Source organism: Mauremys mutica, chromosome 1 (assembly GCF_020497125.1).
Source record: "Mauremys mutica isolate MM-2020 ecotype Southern chromosome 1, ASM2049712v1, whole genome shotgun sequence".
NCBI classification, from domain to species: Eukaryota; Metazoa; Chordata; order Testudines; family Geoemydidae; genus Mauremys; species Mauremys mutica.
Window position 1 is genome coordinate 88,339,114 of NC_059072.1, and position 17,706 is coordinate 88,356,819.

The 17,706-nt window shown below is 44.4% G+C and overlaps 1 protein-coding gene across 9 annotated transcripts in view; it reads right to left on the reverse strand.

Moving 5' to 3' along the window:
- AGBL3 (AGBL carboxypeptidase 3) overlaps positions 1 to 17,706 on the reverse strand; it is a 61,868-nt gene that overhangs the window by 31,163 nt on the left and 12,999 nt on the right. For 8 of the 9 annotated variants that reach the window (XM_044997793.1, XM_044997783.1, XM_044997763.1 and 5 more), the window contains exons 6-12: positions 15,841 to 15,979; positions 14,356 to 15,138; positions 11,795 to 11,957; positions 10,871 to 10,997; positions 8,065 to 8,165; positions 7,783 to 7,904; positions 6,006 to 6,072 (exon numbers count right to left, since the gene is read on the reverse strand). In XM_044997793.1, coding sequence (XP_044853728.1) covers positions 6,006 to 6,072; positions 7,783 to 7,904; positions 8,065 to 8,165; positions 10,871 to 10,997; positions 11,795 to 11,957; positions 14,356 to 15,138; positions 15,841 to 15,979 — 1,502 coding nt within the window. The remainder of the gene's footprint in view (positions 1 to 6,005; positions 6,073 to 7,782; positions 7,905 to 8,064; positions 8,166 to 10,870; positions 10,998 to 11,794; positions 11,958 to 14,355; positions 15,139 to 15,840; positions 15,980 to 17,706) is intronic. The other variant, XM_044997754.1, reaches the window with a different exon arrangement.

Consider the following 17,706-nt stretch of genomic DNA (forward strand, 5'->3'; position numbering starts at 1 on the left):
GGGCAGGGGGTTGGGGTGCAGGAGGGAGTGCAGGGTGTGGGAGGGGGTGTGGTATGTAAGAAGGGGCTCAGGGGAAGGGGTTGGGGCACAGGAGAGGTGCGGGGTGCGGCAGGGGGTCAAGGTGCAGAAGGGTTGCAGGAGGGTTTTGGGGTGCGGGCTCCAGCCTGCTTACCTGGAGCAGCTCCGGGGTGGCAGCGGTGGGCAGCGGGGCTAAGACAGGCTCCCTGCCTGCCCTGGCTCTGCACCGCTCCTGGAAGCGGCCAGCACCATGTCCCTGTGGTCCCTGGGGGGGGGGGCAGAGGTAGTGCCTGTGGTTTACAACGAACCACAGGAACCTTCTATGTCCCCAAAAGATAGCAATATGGAAATAAGCATCCTTCAAGTCAAGGGCAACAAACCAGCCCCCTGGATCCAGAGAAGGGATAATGCAGGCCAAGGAGGCTATGTGGAACTTTAGTTTCTTCATGAATCTGTTGAGGTTTCGGAGATCCAAGATCAGTCTGAGGTTGCCGTTAGGATTAGGAAGTAATGGGAGCAGAACCCCTGGCCTCTTAATTCCATCAGCACTGCTTCCACTGCTCCTGCCCTTAGGAACGACTGCACCTTCTGGGTTAGAACTTTCTCATGAGAAGGATCCCTGAAAAGAGATGGGAAGGGAGGGTGGGAAGAAGGGGAATAACTGAATTGAAGGGTATATTCCACTTCTATCATGCATAGTACCCAGCGATCTGAGGTAATGAGTGCCCACACACGACAGAGGTGGGATAAACAGTCCACAAACTCCAGAGAAATTGAATCCATACTGCGTCCTGGTAAGTTGTCCCATCAAAAGGCCTGCTTAGACCTTCCCGAGTGTCTCCAGGGAGTTGGGGGGAAGGCAGGCACAGGGGCAGATGAGGATTGGGATGGAGGCCTCCTCTTGTAGTCTCTGTTTGCTGTAGTGGATAGAAGCAGGCCATTGGTTGGGCCCTGGAGCTTGTATGCTTCCTGGTGGGGGCTGGTGTATGCAGCTTCAGGGATTTAAGGGTGGCTCTAAAGTTCTTTAAGCTATGCAGCTTCGAGTCTGTCTGCTCCAAGAAAAGCGATTTGCCTTCAAATGGAAGATTCTGAATTGTCTGCTGAATTTCATAGGACAACCGATTTTTGGCAGCTTTAGCCTTGGGAGTCAGCCCCTGTTGACCCTGTCTCTTCCTTTTGTTTGCTGCTGAAACAACCAGCAAGCCCAGTGGCTTTTGGGATGGACCAAGTACTTCTTTTCCATTGTCTTTGCAGTAGGTTGGAGAGATGCAGGAGTCTGCCACAGAGCTTTTATAGGCTCCAGGATGGCATCATCATTCAATGGCACGGCCACATCAGGCTGCTAAAATATCCACTCGGGCATGGGAGGATTCGGAGATCTCCTCCACCTGGATACCCAGGTTCTGGGCTACCCTCCTCAGGAGCTCCTGGTGCACCCTGTAATTGTCCTGAGAGGGCGTGATAGTTGTTCCTGACACCGCCTCTTCGGGAGAGGAGGAAGTAGAAGCCTGTACAGGCACAGGTCTGTGTTCTTCTCCTTCTGCCCTGGATGGGTCCCGTGGGGGTGGGTCCTGTAGGTTGTTACCAGGCTCAGCACCGGGGACCGATCCCTGTTCCGAAAAGGATGGTGGGGGAGCTCTTGACTTCAATATGATGGAGTAGGACCTTCTGGATTGGGGGCCATGGAGTGGATGGAAAGTCCAGGGATTCCAGAATGGCCACTGCAGTGGCATTTGCCACTGTGCTGGTGGCCAGGCCGTCGGCAGCATGCCCTGGGTCATGTCAGCTGTAGAGTATCACCAATTGGAGTGGTGTCTTCTCCTGCATGAGGCGTAGGACTCCGCTTCAGAATTAGAGTCTGGGGAGTCACTTCTTGGCGACCAGGACAGAGCGGTACCAACTGGCTAAATTTCCTGTAAACAGCATGGCCACGCAGCAGCCTATTTAGCGCCGTGCAGTCTGGGCCCAGGTGCAGCCGAAGCAGCCCAGCTTGGCCCAGCCCTAGGCATGGCGTGGTCCAGCCCCAGGTAAAGCCTGGGCAGCGCGGCCCAAGGCACAGCCACAGCAGCCTGGCCTGGCCCCAGGCACAGCCAGGGCAGCACGGCCTGGACCTAGGCGTGGCCGGGATGCCCCTCCCCCAGCCCAAACCCAAACCCAGCCCCAGCCCAGACCTGCTGGGACTGGGGAAGGGGCACCTATCCTATAGCCCCAGCCCCAGAGCTGCCATGGCACAGAGAGGCGCCTCTTCCCCGCAGCCCAGGTGCTGCTGCGGGGAGAGAGATCTGGGGGGAGTCCTCTCTCCCTGGGGCAGCCTGCACCCCAAGCCCCTCATCCCTGGCCCCACCCCAGAACCCACACCCCCAGCTGGAGCCCTCACACCCCTGCACCCCATCTCTGAGCTCCTCATCCTGGGCCCCCCCTCAGAGCCCAACCCCCAGCCAGAGCCCTCACAATCCTGCACCCCAACCCTCTGCCCCAGCCCTAAGTCCCCTTCCACACTTCAAACCCCTCAGTCCCACCCTCACCACATGAATTTTGTTATGTGCACCAATATGAAGGGGCTGTGTCACACATCACCTCGATATTGGTGCACATAACAAAATTCATTCCACTCATGTGTGGGGAAAATTAGAGGGAACACTGCCGACCGGTATTGGAGAATGGTGCTGGGAAGGAGGAGATTGGTACTGCGCCAACATGTCTGGCTTGCCCTTCGACAGCACCTGCCTCGGTGTCGCACTGGTCCTTGTTTCCAGTGCTACCACTGTCAGTTCTCAAACGGCTGGGGATGGCGGCACTGGGAGGGATAGTTAGACCCTCACTGCCTCAAACGTCTCCCGTGAAGATGGTAGTATTAGGGCTATCGAACCCTGGGAGAGCCCAATGGTACTGGATCAACAGTGTCCTTCCCACGGCTGGAGTCAACAGTACCTCATGCCCCACTGGTGTCTCTGAATGGCCCAGCATAGGTTGTACTCTATTGGTGTCTCTATGGCCCAAAGACCTTGGAGTTGGAGAACGCCCCCAGTCAGTGTTTCTCTGCTTCTTTGTCAGCACTGCTGATGGAGAGTGATGCCCAGAGTCCCGTCCAGGAGTTGACTTCCTCGGCGCCGGGAATGCATGTCGGTGCCGGGAGCCCTGGGCCGTAGGTGCGGAGTCCTTCCTCAGTGCCGGGGAGGCAGAATGGCGCTGTGCCTCCCTCAGAGATGCCAGGGCGCTTCTCACAGAAGTCGAAGTGCTCAGTACCGAGTCCACATGACTTGGCTCCAAAGGGGGACAGAGCACTGCCTTCATGAGGAGGAACTTAAGTCTGGTGTCCCTATCCTTTTTTGTTCTGGGTTTGAAGCCCCTGCAGATCCTGCAACAGTAGTGCATGTGGGCCTGCCCCAGGCTCTTAAGGCAGCTAGTGTGTGGGTCACTAACCGGCATCGGTTTATGGCACGACACCCACGGTTTGAACTCCGGGAACTGAAGCATATCCTGGTGCTGGGAAAGGGCTAGCCCCACTAAGCAGGCTTTGCTGCTGACTATACTACTAACTAGCTAATTAACTAACTAAAACTCAACTTAAAAAAGGTAACTATTTACATTGTACAAAACAAGTTCAATGAGAGAAGGTACTTGCGGGAAAAATGCAAGAACGAGCGGAAGTTCCAGCGACCGTCACGGGTGGTAAGAAGGAACTGAAGGGGCAGTGTGGTCCTGTATATCAGCGCTATGAGGGCGTGATCTAAGGGGGCACCAGAGGCAACCCAATGGATACCACTGAGGGAAAACTTTCTGGTGGCAGTGCTTGGGGAGAGCACACACCTACACCGGAATGGACATAAGCAAGCACTCGAAGAACCCCCAGATCCTTTTCTGCAGTATTCCTCCATAGGCAGTTATTTACCATTTTGTAATGCACAATTGATTATTCCTTCCTACGTGTAGTAATTTGCATGTGTTCTTACTAAATTTCATGCTATTTATTTCAGACCATTTCTCGTCTGTCAAGATCATTTTGAATTCTCATTCTGTCCTCCAAAGCACTTGCAACCCCTCCCAGCTTGGTATCAACTGCAAACTTCATAAGTGTACTCTCTATGATATTCTTGTTATCCTTTATGTCCCTAGCTAGTTTAATCTCATTTTTTGCCTTGGCCTTTTTAATTTTGTCTTTACATGCCTGTGTTGTTTTTTTATATTTATCCTTTGCAATTTGACCTAGTTTCCACTTTTGTATGATTCTTTTTTGAATTTCAGATAATTGAAGATCTCCTGTTTAAGCCAGGATGGTCACTTACCATACTTCCTATCTTTCCTATGCTTTGGGACAGTTTTGTGCCCTTAATGTCTCTCTAAAAACTGCCAACTCTCCTGAACTCTTTTTTCCCTTTGCCTTGCTTCCCACAGGATCTTAACTACCAATTCTGAGTTTGCTAATGTCTGCCTTCTTGGAGTCCATTGTCTTTATTCTGCTGTCTTCCCACCTACCATTTCTTAGACTCAAGAACTCTATAATTTCATGATCACTTTTATCTAAACTGCCTTCCACCTTCAACTTCTCAACCAGTTCCTCCCTGTTTGTCAGAATCAAATCTAGAATTGCCTCTACCCTAGTCGCTTCCTCCACCTTCTGTAATAAAAAGTTGTCTCCAATGCATTCCAATGATGCATATTCTTTTAAACTGCAAAAATATTTCTTTGTAACCAGAAAAGCTAGAAACTGTTTTTCTTTTGAAATGGAAAACAAAATTCTGAAGAACTTAGTACAGAAGATTATGACAATTACAGAACATTATGTGAAAACCCTAATTTTGTTTACTGTTCTGCATTATAGATTTGGACTGCACCTGGAAATACTGTACAGATCACTGACATGTGATAGACTAGGTGTGGGCAAACTTTTTGGCCCAAGGGCCACATCTGGGTGGGGAAATTGTATGCAGGGCCATGAATGAAGGGCTGGGGAAGGGGGTTGGGGTGTGGGAAGGAGTGTGGGCTGTGGGAGGGGGTGTGCAGGAAGTTGGGGTGCAGGAGGGGGGCAGGGTGCAGGAGGGGGCTCAGGGCAGGGGGGAGGGGTGCAAGATGGGGTGTGAAGTGTAGGAGGGGGCTCAAGGCAGGAGGTTGAGGTGCAGGAGGGGGTGTGGAGTGCGGGAGGGGGCTCAGGGCAGAGGGTTGGGGCATGGGGTGCAGGAGGGATTCGGGGTGTGGGCTCTGGCCAGGTACCGCTTACCTCGAGGGCTCCGGGGCGGCAGCAGCATGCAGCAGGGCTAATGCAGGCTCCCTGCCTACCCTGGCCCCGCGTCGCTTCCAGAAGTAGCCAGCATGTCCGGCAGTGAGGTGGGGCAGGCAGCTCCAATGTGCACTGCCGTCTCCTGTGGGTATCACCCCTGTAGCTCCCACTGGCCATGGTTCCGTGTTCCCGGCCAATGGGAGGTGCGGGGGGCGGTGCCTGCAGGCGACGGTAGTGCGCAGAGCCCTCTGCCCCCACCTCCCTCAGGGGCTGCAGGGAGGTGGTGCTGACCGCTTCTGGGAGCGGTGTGGGGTCAGGGCAGGCAGGATCTGGCCTGCAGGCTGTAGTTTGCACTCCCATGTGATAGACCAAGACAGTCTATTAACTGTACTTAACACTATTCATGAGGAGACTCCAGAAGCATATTCAATTTATTAACTAGCATTATGACTAGTTTGTTACATACACCCCTACCCCAATATAACGTGGCCCAATATAACATGAATTCGGTATAACACGGTAAAGCAGCGTTCCGGGGGGGAGGGGGGGGGCTGCGTGCTCCAGCGGATCAAAGCAAGTTTGATAAATTTTTTACCTATAACGCAGTAAGATTTTTTGGCTCCCGAGGACAGTGTTATATCAGGGTAGTGGTGTACTTTCACCTCCTGTTTAGCCTAAGCACATAAAACTGTTCTTTCAACTCGAGGAATTTCTTTCTTGCTACACTCAGTAAAGAGATCTAAGCAGCTGAAAGAAGTTTATAGTGTACCTGAGTATCTGGTTTTAGCCAGTGTGCAGCTGTGTCATTGGAATCTGAGCTGTCAGAAACGTGGGTACTGTGAAAGATTTAATGTTGTTTTATTTCCTTAGTTTTGGACTGGAAAAAATATTTTGTTGAATTCATTCATATAATAAGGCAGTGCTCTGCCCTCCCCCCACCCCAATAGTAACCCTATTGGGAATGCTATATAGATAGTGGTTTTCACATTTCTCTCATCTAAAGCACACAATCCCACTGTATAGGCTGCAGGACCTGCAGTTAAGCAATATAACAGTGGGGACCTTGATCATGGGGACTACAGGGTTGTCTGACAAACCGTGGTTCCTCAGTACAATTTGATGTGTGCAGATGACATTTCCGGTTTCTAGATAGTCATAATTCTACTTTGCATTTTCACTCTATTTTATGTCATTTCATCTAATAACATTTCATCTTGTTTTCCATAACTGAGCCTTCTATTAGTTCTCTACCAAGATCCAATGTATCGCAGGCATTAAGATAGGCCTGTCTGTATTAAACAAAATAAAACAAAACTTCATCTCTTCATTTGCTTATTATTCACCAAGAGGAGTGAAGACTTCAGCTTTGGGACATGTACTTCTTAGTAATTCATAATGCAGACAGTATTTTGAAGAGGCAGTTTTGAAAATAATGCACTGACAAGGGCCAAGAGATATTTCATTTCCTGTATTAATTAGAAGCATCAAGATTTTTAAAAAGTTACAAAATATTACTCCTTGTGAAATGAGTTTGGAGATCTCCGAACTATTCACAATAGGCCAATGTCCACATCTCATTAATCACCTGCACAATTGTCATTAATTAATTTGTCAGTTTCAGCAGTGAGATCAAGGAATGATTGGGCCCTGGAGATTGAATTCCTCCCGATATCTAGGGGTGGATCATTCAGGGGAGAAGCATATTGCTGGGTCATTGTGGGGAATCATGTATTACTATTGCTTACGACGGACCTATTCTATAGCTAAATGGAGTACAGGACTTCAGACTGGCTCCTTTCTACAGCAATACAGTAGAACCTCAGAGTTATGAACACCTCAGGAATGGAGGTTGTTCGTAAGTCTGAAATGTTCGTAACTGTGAACAAAACATTATGGTTATTCTTTCAAAAGTTTACAACTGAACATTGACTTAATACAGCTTTGAAACTTTACTATGAAGAAGAAAAATGGTGTTTTCTCTTTATTATTTTAGTAGTTTACATTTAACACAATACTGTACTGTATTTACTTTTTTCCCCTGTCTCCGCTGCTGCCTGATTGCGGATTTCTGGTTCCAAATGAGGTGTGTGGTTGACTGGTCATTTCGTAACTCTGGTGTTTGTAACTCTGAGATTCTACATGTACACTGAAGCAAGTGATACACTTTATCCTACAGCTAGACTCCTCTGCAAACATGTACAGTTGAAAAATAGTGTATTGATTTACATAACACAGCTGATCTAGTTCTGCATCAATTTACAGTCAGTGCAATTCCATCTCTCCCTAATGCCGTTAGAACCCCACACTGAGCTAAATGAGAGCCTAGCTTTCTTTTGTAGGACAGGGCCAAACTTGAGCAGACAAAGGGGTTCTATCTGCAGCCAATTGACCATTAAAGACTCAACCTGAGATTCATATATAATTATCTTCCAGTAATTTTAAAGGTAAGTTCTTGGTAATTAATCTAATGCCTCGTGTAGTTCTCTTTACCGAAGTGCACAATAAGGTAGAATATATCTCAATATCTCTCAATAGTTTTGATTTACCTGGAATCTTTGTCTAAAATGGCATCTGTGACAGAAGCATCTGAGTCACAATTAAGGTTCTCTGAGTTGGTCTTAGCTTGCTGTTTCACCATTTCCTCTAATTCTTTCAGACACAGATAATACTAGGGAAGATCATACACTTAGTTAATAATGAAGTCCATTGCCTTATTGAAAGGCACTTATCAAAACCAATATAGTGTTTGTTATTATTACCTTACAGAGTGCCACATTTTATCACATAAATAGTTTTATTCCAATAGCTCTAAAAAGGACTTTTCTTACCTTACTCTTGTCTGGATCACAGTAATCCAAGAGGGCATCACAGAAATGGTATCCTATTGACTCTAAGTCTTCAATGTTGAAGTGAGTACCCTCTCTATTACCTGAAACATCAACAGAGATACTCACAAATGAAGACATAACTGTCCTGCTCACTCCCTGCAGTGATATTTTCAGGATGGTGGTTGAAAGTAAGTTAAAATTTCTTTGGTTCAAGACTAGTTACTGCTCCACAAACTTATAATATAGCTCCCAGAAAAACACTCCACCCTCCCAAAACTCGTGTGAAGTCTGTTGGTTTTCCAAGACATCTTGGAACAGTTTTCTACCATCTCAATACAAAGCTCGAATGGCATGATTATGACATTGTCTTGTTCTTCCTGTGCTCCATCTGACTGAAGCCAGAGTATGAGCAAAACTTCTTGGAATGGATCTGATGGTCCCCATGCCTTTGATCAAATAAGGAAGTTAGTGCTTCTCAGTGTCCCTCCACCTCTCACTAGAGGTCAGAGGTTCATTTCTTTCTTTCAGGAGTGGCTCACAGTAATTCTCCACACTGGCAATCAATAAAACCAAAATGACCTTAAATAAAGCACAGTTTATTTAGCATACCAAATAGAAAATAGAGAGAAAAGTCATGTAACTACAAATTAAACTGAATACACTTGTTCATTCTAGAGACTGCACAAAATGTTAGGCTGGCTGGCCAAAAATTTTGGGATAATAATCACTGAATAGTTCCTATAGCAAAGCTCTGACATTCTGAACTTGGCAAAGCCATGTGTTTGGTCAGCACTCTTGGTCTGTGTGTGATCTCCTCCTTTCTCTGGGCAAGCAAACACCCTCTTTTATAGCCATGATCAGGACCTGATTTACCATGGCACCAGTGGTGCCATAGTGCTGGGCCCAAGCTCAGAAGGGGGCCTGTAACACTCGCTTCCTCCCCTCTGCAGAAACGGAGCCTCAGAGCAGTCCGGATCCAGCATGGGACCTGAGACCCCCACAGGGCCCTGGGAGATGTAGTTCCTTGGCCAGCTCCCTGCCAAGAGAGCCTGCCCTGGAGCAGGGACGATACTACATTTCCCAGCATTCCCTTGGCCGCTATCAACAGGAAAAGGAGGGGGGGAAGCTGAGAGACTCCATGCCCTGCAGTTTGCTGTGAATGAAGAGCTGACTGCTAGAAGGGGGTGGCAGTGTGAATGGGAAACAAGTGTGCCCAAGGTGTAGAAGGCTTTGGCCCAGATAGCACCCTCAGAAGACTTCCCCAGACTGTCTTAGGGATGCTGATGTGACCTCGCCTGGCAGCCCCCAAAGAAGGAACTGGGTGGACTAAATGGACAGTGCACCCCTCTATCTGAAGCCTACCAAGGGAGGTATGTGGATCCCACTAGAAGTTAAAATGAAAAGTAAGGGGGGGTGGGGGCTCTACTAGAGGACCTGGGCAGCTTCAGATACAGTACAGGAGAATTTCCACTTCTGAGCCATGAAAACAGAAATTGACTTTTCCCTTTCCAGATTTATTCAGAAAGGGAATCTAGCACCTGCCTTCCAGATTTGAACACCCTCAAAATTCAGGAGTGCTCAGGCTCAATTTGGGCAACTGTTACTTCATTTCTCCCAAATCAAATATGCTGATACACTGTAATTTGCTGTAGAAAAAGTAGGATAAAATTGAGCAACAAATGCTGGGGTCTTCCCAGTGCTAACTAGGACTGGAATTGCTATTTTCAATAGCCGTTACCATTTTTTTTAGTTTTGTTTGTTTAAAAGGAAGACAGTGATATTGCACTGGCAAATTCCCCATGGAAACAAAGAATGGAACAAAAGAATAATAAAGGCCCCTCAAGGATAGTCTTATAATATGGATCCAGATATCTTCCAATCACACAAGCTGAACATTGTTCCACTTTACAGCACTTCTGTAGCCATGCGGGAATCAGTCCTGTCTGTGTTCTGTGCACATCCAAAATTCTTACTGAATTCAGAAGTGCCTTGCTTTTGTGACCATACTACCTGATATTTTCAGCCCTTGTAAGCAAAGCAGGTTTACATTTAGTAATTGGGTGGGAAGCCTCTCAGAAAAAGTTAGGTGCTGTAGGAGGTGTTGCTTATTCACTAGGTCATGTGAGACCTTCCTGTTACAATCGTAAACCGGTGCCGCATAGAATGCACTTTGCTCCTAGAGCAGGGGTAGGCAACCTATGGCACGCGTGCCGAAAGCGGCACTCAAGTTTATTTTCAGTGGCACTCACACTGCCTGGGTCCTGGCCACAGGTCCGGGGGGATCTGCATTTTAATGTAATTTTAAATGAAGCTTCTTAAACATTTTTAAAACCTTATTTACTTTACGTACACCAATAGTTTAATTATATATTATAGACTTATAGAAAGAGACCTTCTAAAAGAGTTAAAATGTATTATTGGCATGCAAAACCTTATATTAGAGTGAATAAATGAAGACTTGGCACACCACTTCTGAAAGGTTGCCGACCCCTGTCCTAGAGTCTAGAATGTTTCTGGTATATCCATTTCTAGCAATTCCATTTAATTTGGTAGGCAGGCCCACTAATTAATTATGTATTGGTTTCCAGTACGTCTGTAATAACTGTGGCCTGAAGTTAATTTATGCATACCCTGTATTAAAATGCTCACTCTAACTTCATAGAATTTGTCATTTATCTCTGTTAAATAGGATTTTTTGAGGATGGTAGCTAAAACCATCACAGATCACTACTGCATCTGTAAAAACAATCAAAACCAGATTTTGTTTGATGACCCCTACAATCTTCCTTGAATAAAAAGGACTTACCTAGTTTAGATCCACAAAAAGTGGCTTCCAAAGTATAGCTGTTGCGGATGCCCATCTTCCACATCACTACTCGACCTGTCCCTTCTTTGCTTTTCTGTACTTTGAAATTGCAGTCTGGGAATGAAAACTTAAAAGAAGGATGTAGGGTCAGTTCCCTGTCTTTTAAGGAGCACCCTTTCCCACTAAAGGAGACATGAAGATAGCAGTTTTTTCTTAACTTCACTAATGTGTAAAACTTTCAAGCCCAAGTAGGAAAATAGTTAAAGGTTCAATCCATCCTTCTTTCACCCTGTAGTACATAAGTATTGCATCACACATGGTGCATGGCAGTCTTTCAGTATTTAGGTACAACAGAGCGGTGGGTGGAATGAGAATCCGTCTTTGATTATACCAGTTTGTTTTACTTTACACATGTAACACCTTTTAATACTGCTGTTCATACTATCCCCATTAGTTGAACTAGTACCAGACTGCTGGGCCAGCCCCCCAAAGCCTCCATTTCTGTTTTTAATACTAAGATGGTGTGAGATGCATGTTTAGTAAAAGTCTGAATAGCTCTTCTGTCATGGGTGAACAAATCAATAATTTGGTATCCTGGACCACATGGAGCTTTGGATCACCTCCTCATTGTTTTCTGAAGAAAACAGAATTAGACTCAAATGCTACAGTAATAAATCTAGTGTGATAGTTTGTGTGTTGTGCTATTATTGAATTGCTGAATCCCTATTGGTTTAGAGAATGAATCTGTTGTGTGTTTTAGCCAATCAGAAGTCATTTTTATCAATAAAAGCACAATCTTGTAATGCTTAGTACCTTTATAAATAAATTTGTTTCCAACTGACTGACATTTTAGCAAATCAGATTGGCTTACATAGGTTTCATTTAGTATAGGAAAGGACTATTTCAAGTTAGCAACTTGCTTACCTTATCTGGGCAGTTCTTGCTCATCATGAGAGGAAAGATGCGTTGGTGCAAGCATGGCACCTCTGCTTGCTCCCCACCATCACAGCCATACATGAAGACATTCTCTTTTCTGCTATGACCATGAAGATCACAATACAGGAGAATGTCACGTTCCTCCATCACTCTGTAACAAGAGAGGAAACAATATTTTACTATAAATGCTTTTTTTTTCTGCATCAGCCAGGGCTGATGGGTGGCAGCAATCTTCATAGGAATAATTAAATACATAAACATATGCTTAGCTTTAAGTATATGAGTAATCTCATTGATTTCAACAGGATTACTCATGTGCTTAGAATTAAGCATGCACTTAGATGCTTTGATAGATCAGTGCCAAATAGCTCAGCACCTTGCAAGATCAAGCCCAAAAAGTGTGCCATGGCTTAGTAACAACAGGATCCAAGGCTTGCATCAGAACTTTGTGTTCATTTTATTAAAACAGTTATAATGGATCAATCATTCTTCATGAGTCCAAAAAGTGGGAGTCATTTTTTTTTAAATGTGGGTAACTGAACTCTATTCCTTTTCATATCGCATTCCCTTGATCTTCCTTTCTTCAACAACTATTATCTGGGTCTTCCCTTCCATCTCCACATTTCCCTTCCCAAATACATTCACCCTGGCAAATTTCCCCTCCAGTCTTTTCAACCCTCAATAGGAACGATCTTCTGCCACTTCAGGTGTACATTAAAACAATTTGAAGTATTGCCCTAGAATGCTACTTTTATGTTCCTTCTTGTATGCCACATGATACACAATGCACAATCTTGAGACTTATAACACACTACAAATATATAGCACAAAACGGTGTAGCAGATAGCTCTTTTCCCACTCAGGGTGAAAGTAGTATCAGTTTCAAGTATTAGTTTTTTGCAGTATTGCAAGTTTTGGAATATGCTGCATTTTGTCTATAATTTTTTAAAAGAAACTTTGCAAAACTGCACAAGCTTTGGAAAAAAAATGGGATTTAACACATCCCCAAAAAGGCAGTTCCAGTAGGATTTTATGCAGGTGATGTGATATCACCAGAATCATTCATGCTGGGCCATCATTCTGCACAGGAGTTGGCAGTTCATGATGGATCAAGAAAGAAAGGGGAAAAAAGGATTACCCTTTTTTAATTGATAATGTGCTGAATGTGAGTCTGGATATTTGGGGCATTTCAGCAGGTTTTTCTAAATGTATTTATTTTTCTATTTTGCTATACCAGTTGCCTTTAAATTGTAAAACTGGGATGCAGGGTGAAGAGAGGGTTTTTCTGCTACACAACTTTGCAAAATCTAGCCTGTATCCATCTATCATAAAAACTTTTGTCCTCTCTCAAATCTAAAAAAGTTGTCTCCTATGGGAGAACAGTCATTTTCATTCTCTAGCAAGCTCCAAAGTCCTTCCCCAGATTCATCAGAAACTCTTGAAAGGGTGAGTATTAGACAGGCCAAAATGGAAATAAGTAAAAGCCAGTGTTTGAATTTGAACTTCTTTGAATATTTTTCTGATGGAAAGGTGGTAAGTTAGACAGCAGGATTTTTGTTTGAAGAATGTAGAGGCACAAAGGGAAAGGACTTATGATTAAACATGTACCTGAGAATCAAAACATATTGTAAATGATATTGTAGGTTAAATATTAGTTTTATGAGCACTGACAGAGCCCTTTCAAAGCTAAAGCCATTAGAAGAACTCAGTTACATAAGCCAAACCTGAATGGTGACTCTGGGTATGAAGTTATATGTATAACCAGATGACTAGATGTCTGCACTGCATAAGGAAGTGAAGCATTAAAAACCAAACACATTTATACTGAAATATAAAGTAAACCTGATAGGACTAGTAGTCAAATACAAGGTTGGGATCCACTCTGGACTTGGCCCACTTTAGGGCACTTTCCTGCACCGAGGGCCGGCTCCAGGGGTTTTGCCGCCCCAAGCAGCCAAAAAAAGTCACGATTGCGACACGATCTGCGGCAATTCAGCGGGAGGTCCTTCGCTCCTAGTGGGAGTGAGAGACCCTCCGCCGAATTGCCGCCGAATACCTGGACGTGCCGCCCCTCTCCGGAGTGGCCACCCCAAGCACCTGCTTGCTAAGCTGGTGCCTGGAGCCGGTCCTGCCTGCACCAATGAAGTTGGCAGATATTTTCCCACTGAATACAATGGGAGCAGAATTAGGGCCTCCATCTGTAAATCTTGATGGGGGGCAGTGAGGAGCAGGACTATGAAAAAAAATCACTTTCTATTCTGGGATTGATGGTTCCTGAAAAATTCTCCTCCACTACCCAAGATATCTTTTCCATTCCCTATATTAAAGCTATATTACAGGGTGCTGTGCAACAGAAGAACATTGTAAACTACAATAAAAACTCATGCTTCTTAGAATTTACACAAATAATACAAACGGAATTGGTTAAATATGAGATGAGAGGCAATAAAAATAAGGCAAATATAGTGCAAACAGTGGTTATACTAAATAACAGACACTACGAATACAAAGGGTTTTTTTTGTTCTGAAGAAAGGAGAGATGATGTTACCTTCTGATCATGTTCCGGGTGTACCAAACAGAAGGAAAAGATTCTTTCAGGTCTGATTTGTAATTACGATTTAAGTCCTGACCTACTAAGGAGCAGCGATAATTTCCCACAATCACACCATCTGGGTTCAACATTGGTACCACTTTGAAGACAAAAGTGTCACGGAGCAACCGAGCATCGCCTGAGTTGCCCAGAATGTAATCCAGAAAGCCCTTCATTATCCAGGAGCTGTTTGTTTCGCCTGGGTGCACCCTTGCAGTCAAAATCACAGCTGCCTTACGCTTTGCCTCCTTGCCACTTTCTGAGGGGCTGGTGATGGTTAAAACATACACTATGTTTCTTGCTAGTGAATGGCACAAGATGCGGATCTTGCAAAACGTTGACCTCACTGGATCTCTAGAGATGGCTGCCAGGTAGTCCTGCAGGTTGGAATAGGTGTAAGGATAGCAATGGGCAAAGTAGCAGGTGTCTCGATCATGTGGGAACTGGAATGTCCAAGTGAGTGAGAAATACTGATGCCCATCTTGGCCAAGGTTGTTTTTGTAATACTTGATTTCATCTCCTGTTCTTTGCCAGCCAACTCGGTGGATCTTCGCATCCACTTCTGAGTACAACAGTGGACGCATACCGTGGTTGTACAGGCTGGTGGGCTTGGTGAAATTGACAATGGTGAAACGATAAGGCATTCCTGCCTGAGTGTTGGTTACTCGGAAGTAGTACCATTGGGTGTGTCTGTTTGTATAGAGGTCAGTGCGCAGTGTCAGCTGGTACTCGAATTCACTACTGATGTACAGAAAGAAGACAAGCATTTTTAACTCTGGTTACCACAGAAATTAATTACAGACTCAAATCATGCTGGGGACTGTGGGATGGAGAAGGAATTCTTCCAACATCACAATAAAACACTGTACAATTAGCCACGAGCAAGTGTGGGGGGATTTCCACTTTCATATAAACAATCAAAGCATATGTCAGGATGTCAGACTAGATGGAATGCGTCAGTAATATAACCACCACATGCCTTTAGTGCTTACTTAAAATAATTAAAATGTGTGACCAAACCAAGGCTCATTAAAAAAAGGTCTTGTGCAAAAAAACTCACTCAACTAAATAAAAAAATATTGTCATCTCTAAAAAAAAAAGTGTGAATGTATGCGTATGAATTTGTGCATGTAGGGTGAAATTTATAGCTGTGCTGAGGGCCTACATCACCATTTTGAGGCGTCACTGCAACACCAGTAGTACATAGTCCTTGCCCAGACCCTTTGTACAGAAGTGAATTTCACCTATAGATAATATTTAATGCCATGGAACAGTTATGAGATTGTTCCATTTGAAGTCCACATGAAAATATTCTTAGGGCTTATTCTGTTAGTGTAATTCAGGGTGCAGGCTCCAGCATCACCCAGGGTACTTACAAAGGCGTATTTGACTGCAGCTGGTGTCTATGCTACCTCATCAAAGAGGAAAAGATCATAAACCTACACTTTGACCACCTTTTGCAGATTCCCACTCTCAAAACGTGCTTCAAAGCTCAAAGTGTTGTCCCAATCTTGAGCGATGACCTGCTTTGAGGGGTAGCTACCTCCTACTCGAGAATACACAAAACAGGATTCCTCGTTAGCTAGTGAAAGGAGCAGAACATACATATTATTCAGTTGTTAATGACTTCCAGCAATGCCTAAAACCTTTTACAGGAATTACACACTTGATTTTCAGGGCATATCTAGGGTAAATTCTCAAAGGAGTCATGCAACGTTTTAGCTACTCCTTCCCAATGCTTTTCAATCCACCACATGGCTAAAACATCACCATTATGCTTTGAAAACTTATATGATTAATAATTGTTGCTATTACTGTAAAGCTCCCTTTTTACTTATAAATAGTCTCTGTATTAAATGTATCTTGTTTACAAGTGACAAGCTAATGCATTAACCCACCAGTTCCCAAACTGTGGTCACCGATGGGAGAACTTACTGTTCACATACTTTTAATTTGCCTCCTTTATTGCAGCTGCAAAATCAGATTAAAAGAAACTAAAATGTTTCCATTATTACTTTTTATGTATGCAATTGCTGTAGTTGCCACAAGGATGTTATACAATCATGAACTACAAAGGAGATGGTCTGTGCTATCATGACTTGAAGGAGTGAGGTCCATGAGACAATTTCTCTATTAAGTTATGATCCATGCTATAACAACATATTAGCAATGGATTAGGTACCTAGGGAGATGGTGGAATCTCCATCCTTAGAGGTTTTTAAGGCCTGGCTTGACAAAGCCCTGGCTGGGGTGACTTAGTTGGTGTTGGTCCTGCTTTGAGCAGGGGGTTGGAGTAGACGACCTCCTGAGGTCTCTTCCAACCCTAATCTTCTATGATTCAAACATTTTAAACCCCTGCATCAATCCATCTCACTACTTATTCTTCGGTTCCCCTCCTAAAACCTAATGTGCACTGTTTCTGGCAAAAGAATAGTTACCATATGCAACCAAGAGATGACTGGGTGTATTGAAATCCTAAGATCCTGATTCAGCAAAGCACTTAAGCATATGTTTAATACCCATTGACCTTAATGTAAAGCACATGCTGAAGTGTTCAGAACTTGAGCCTAAATTAAGTGGTTCCTATACAATGTAAAGCACCTTGAGATTTCCCTTGATGGAAAGTGCTATATACACTTAGAGTTTTATAACACCTGCCCCCTACTTCTATTATTGTTACTGGGAGCTATGCACAAAAATCCATTAATCATTATAAAGACCTTACATTTAAATAAGGCCTGTCATCCCAACGCACATTACAGACATAGACTGATACACAAAATATATAAACAATATTGCTTCATTCACTGCTCAAACACTGCTCTGTCCAGACTGAAATGCACACAGAACACTAGGTGAGTGAGGCAGGAAATGATAAATACAATTTCCAAACTGTAGGTGGAATTTTAATTAAGCAGAATGTAATTATCCAAGTGGGTATTTGGCCAGGACAGCAGCATTAAAACACCCATCTCTTGTGAAAGGTGCCATGGGTCTTTAACAACTTAATCCCCAAGACCCATACACTCTTTGCAGCATGGTTTGTATGCAGCAATAAAGAATTCAGGGGTTAATGACTATAACTGGTTGAGATCTTGGTTTCACATAACATCCAAAAGAAGGTGCTTTCAGCAACAGAGCTCCCCTAACACTATTGTGGTTCAGAAGAGAATCAGAAAACAGAGTAATACCAAATGAATCAAAAGTACCACTGCCAGCAGCAATTAGCTATTCCCTTAGAGATCTGTAGTTAAATAGTCCCCCAATCTGACTCTGTTTAACTTAAGAGAGTTGACAAGGTCATAGTAT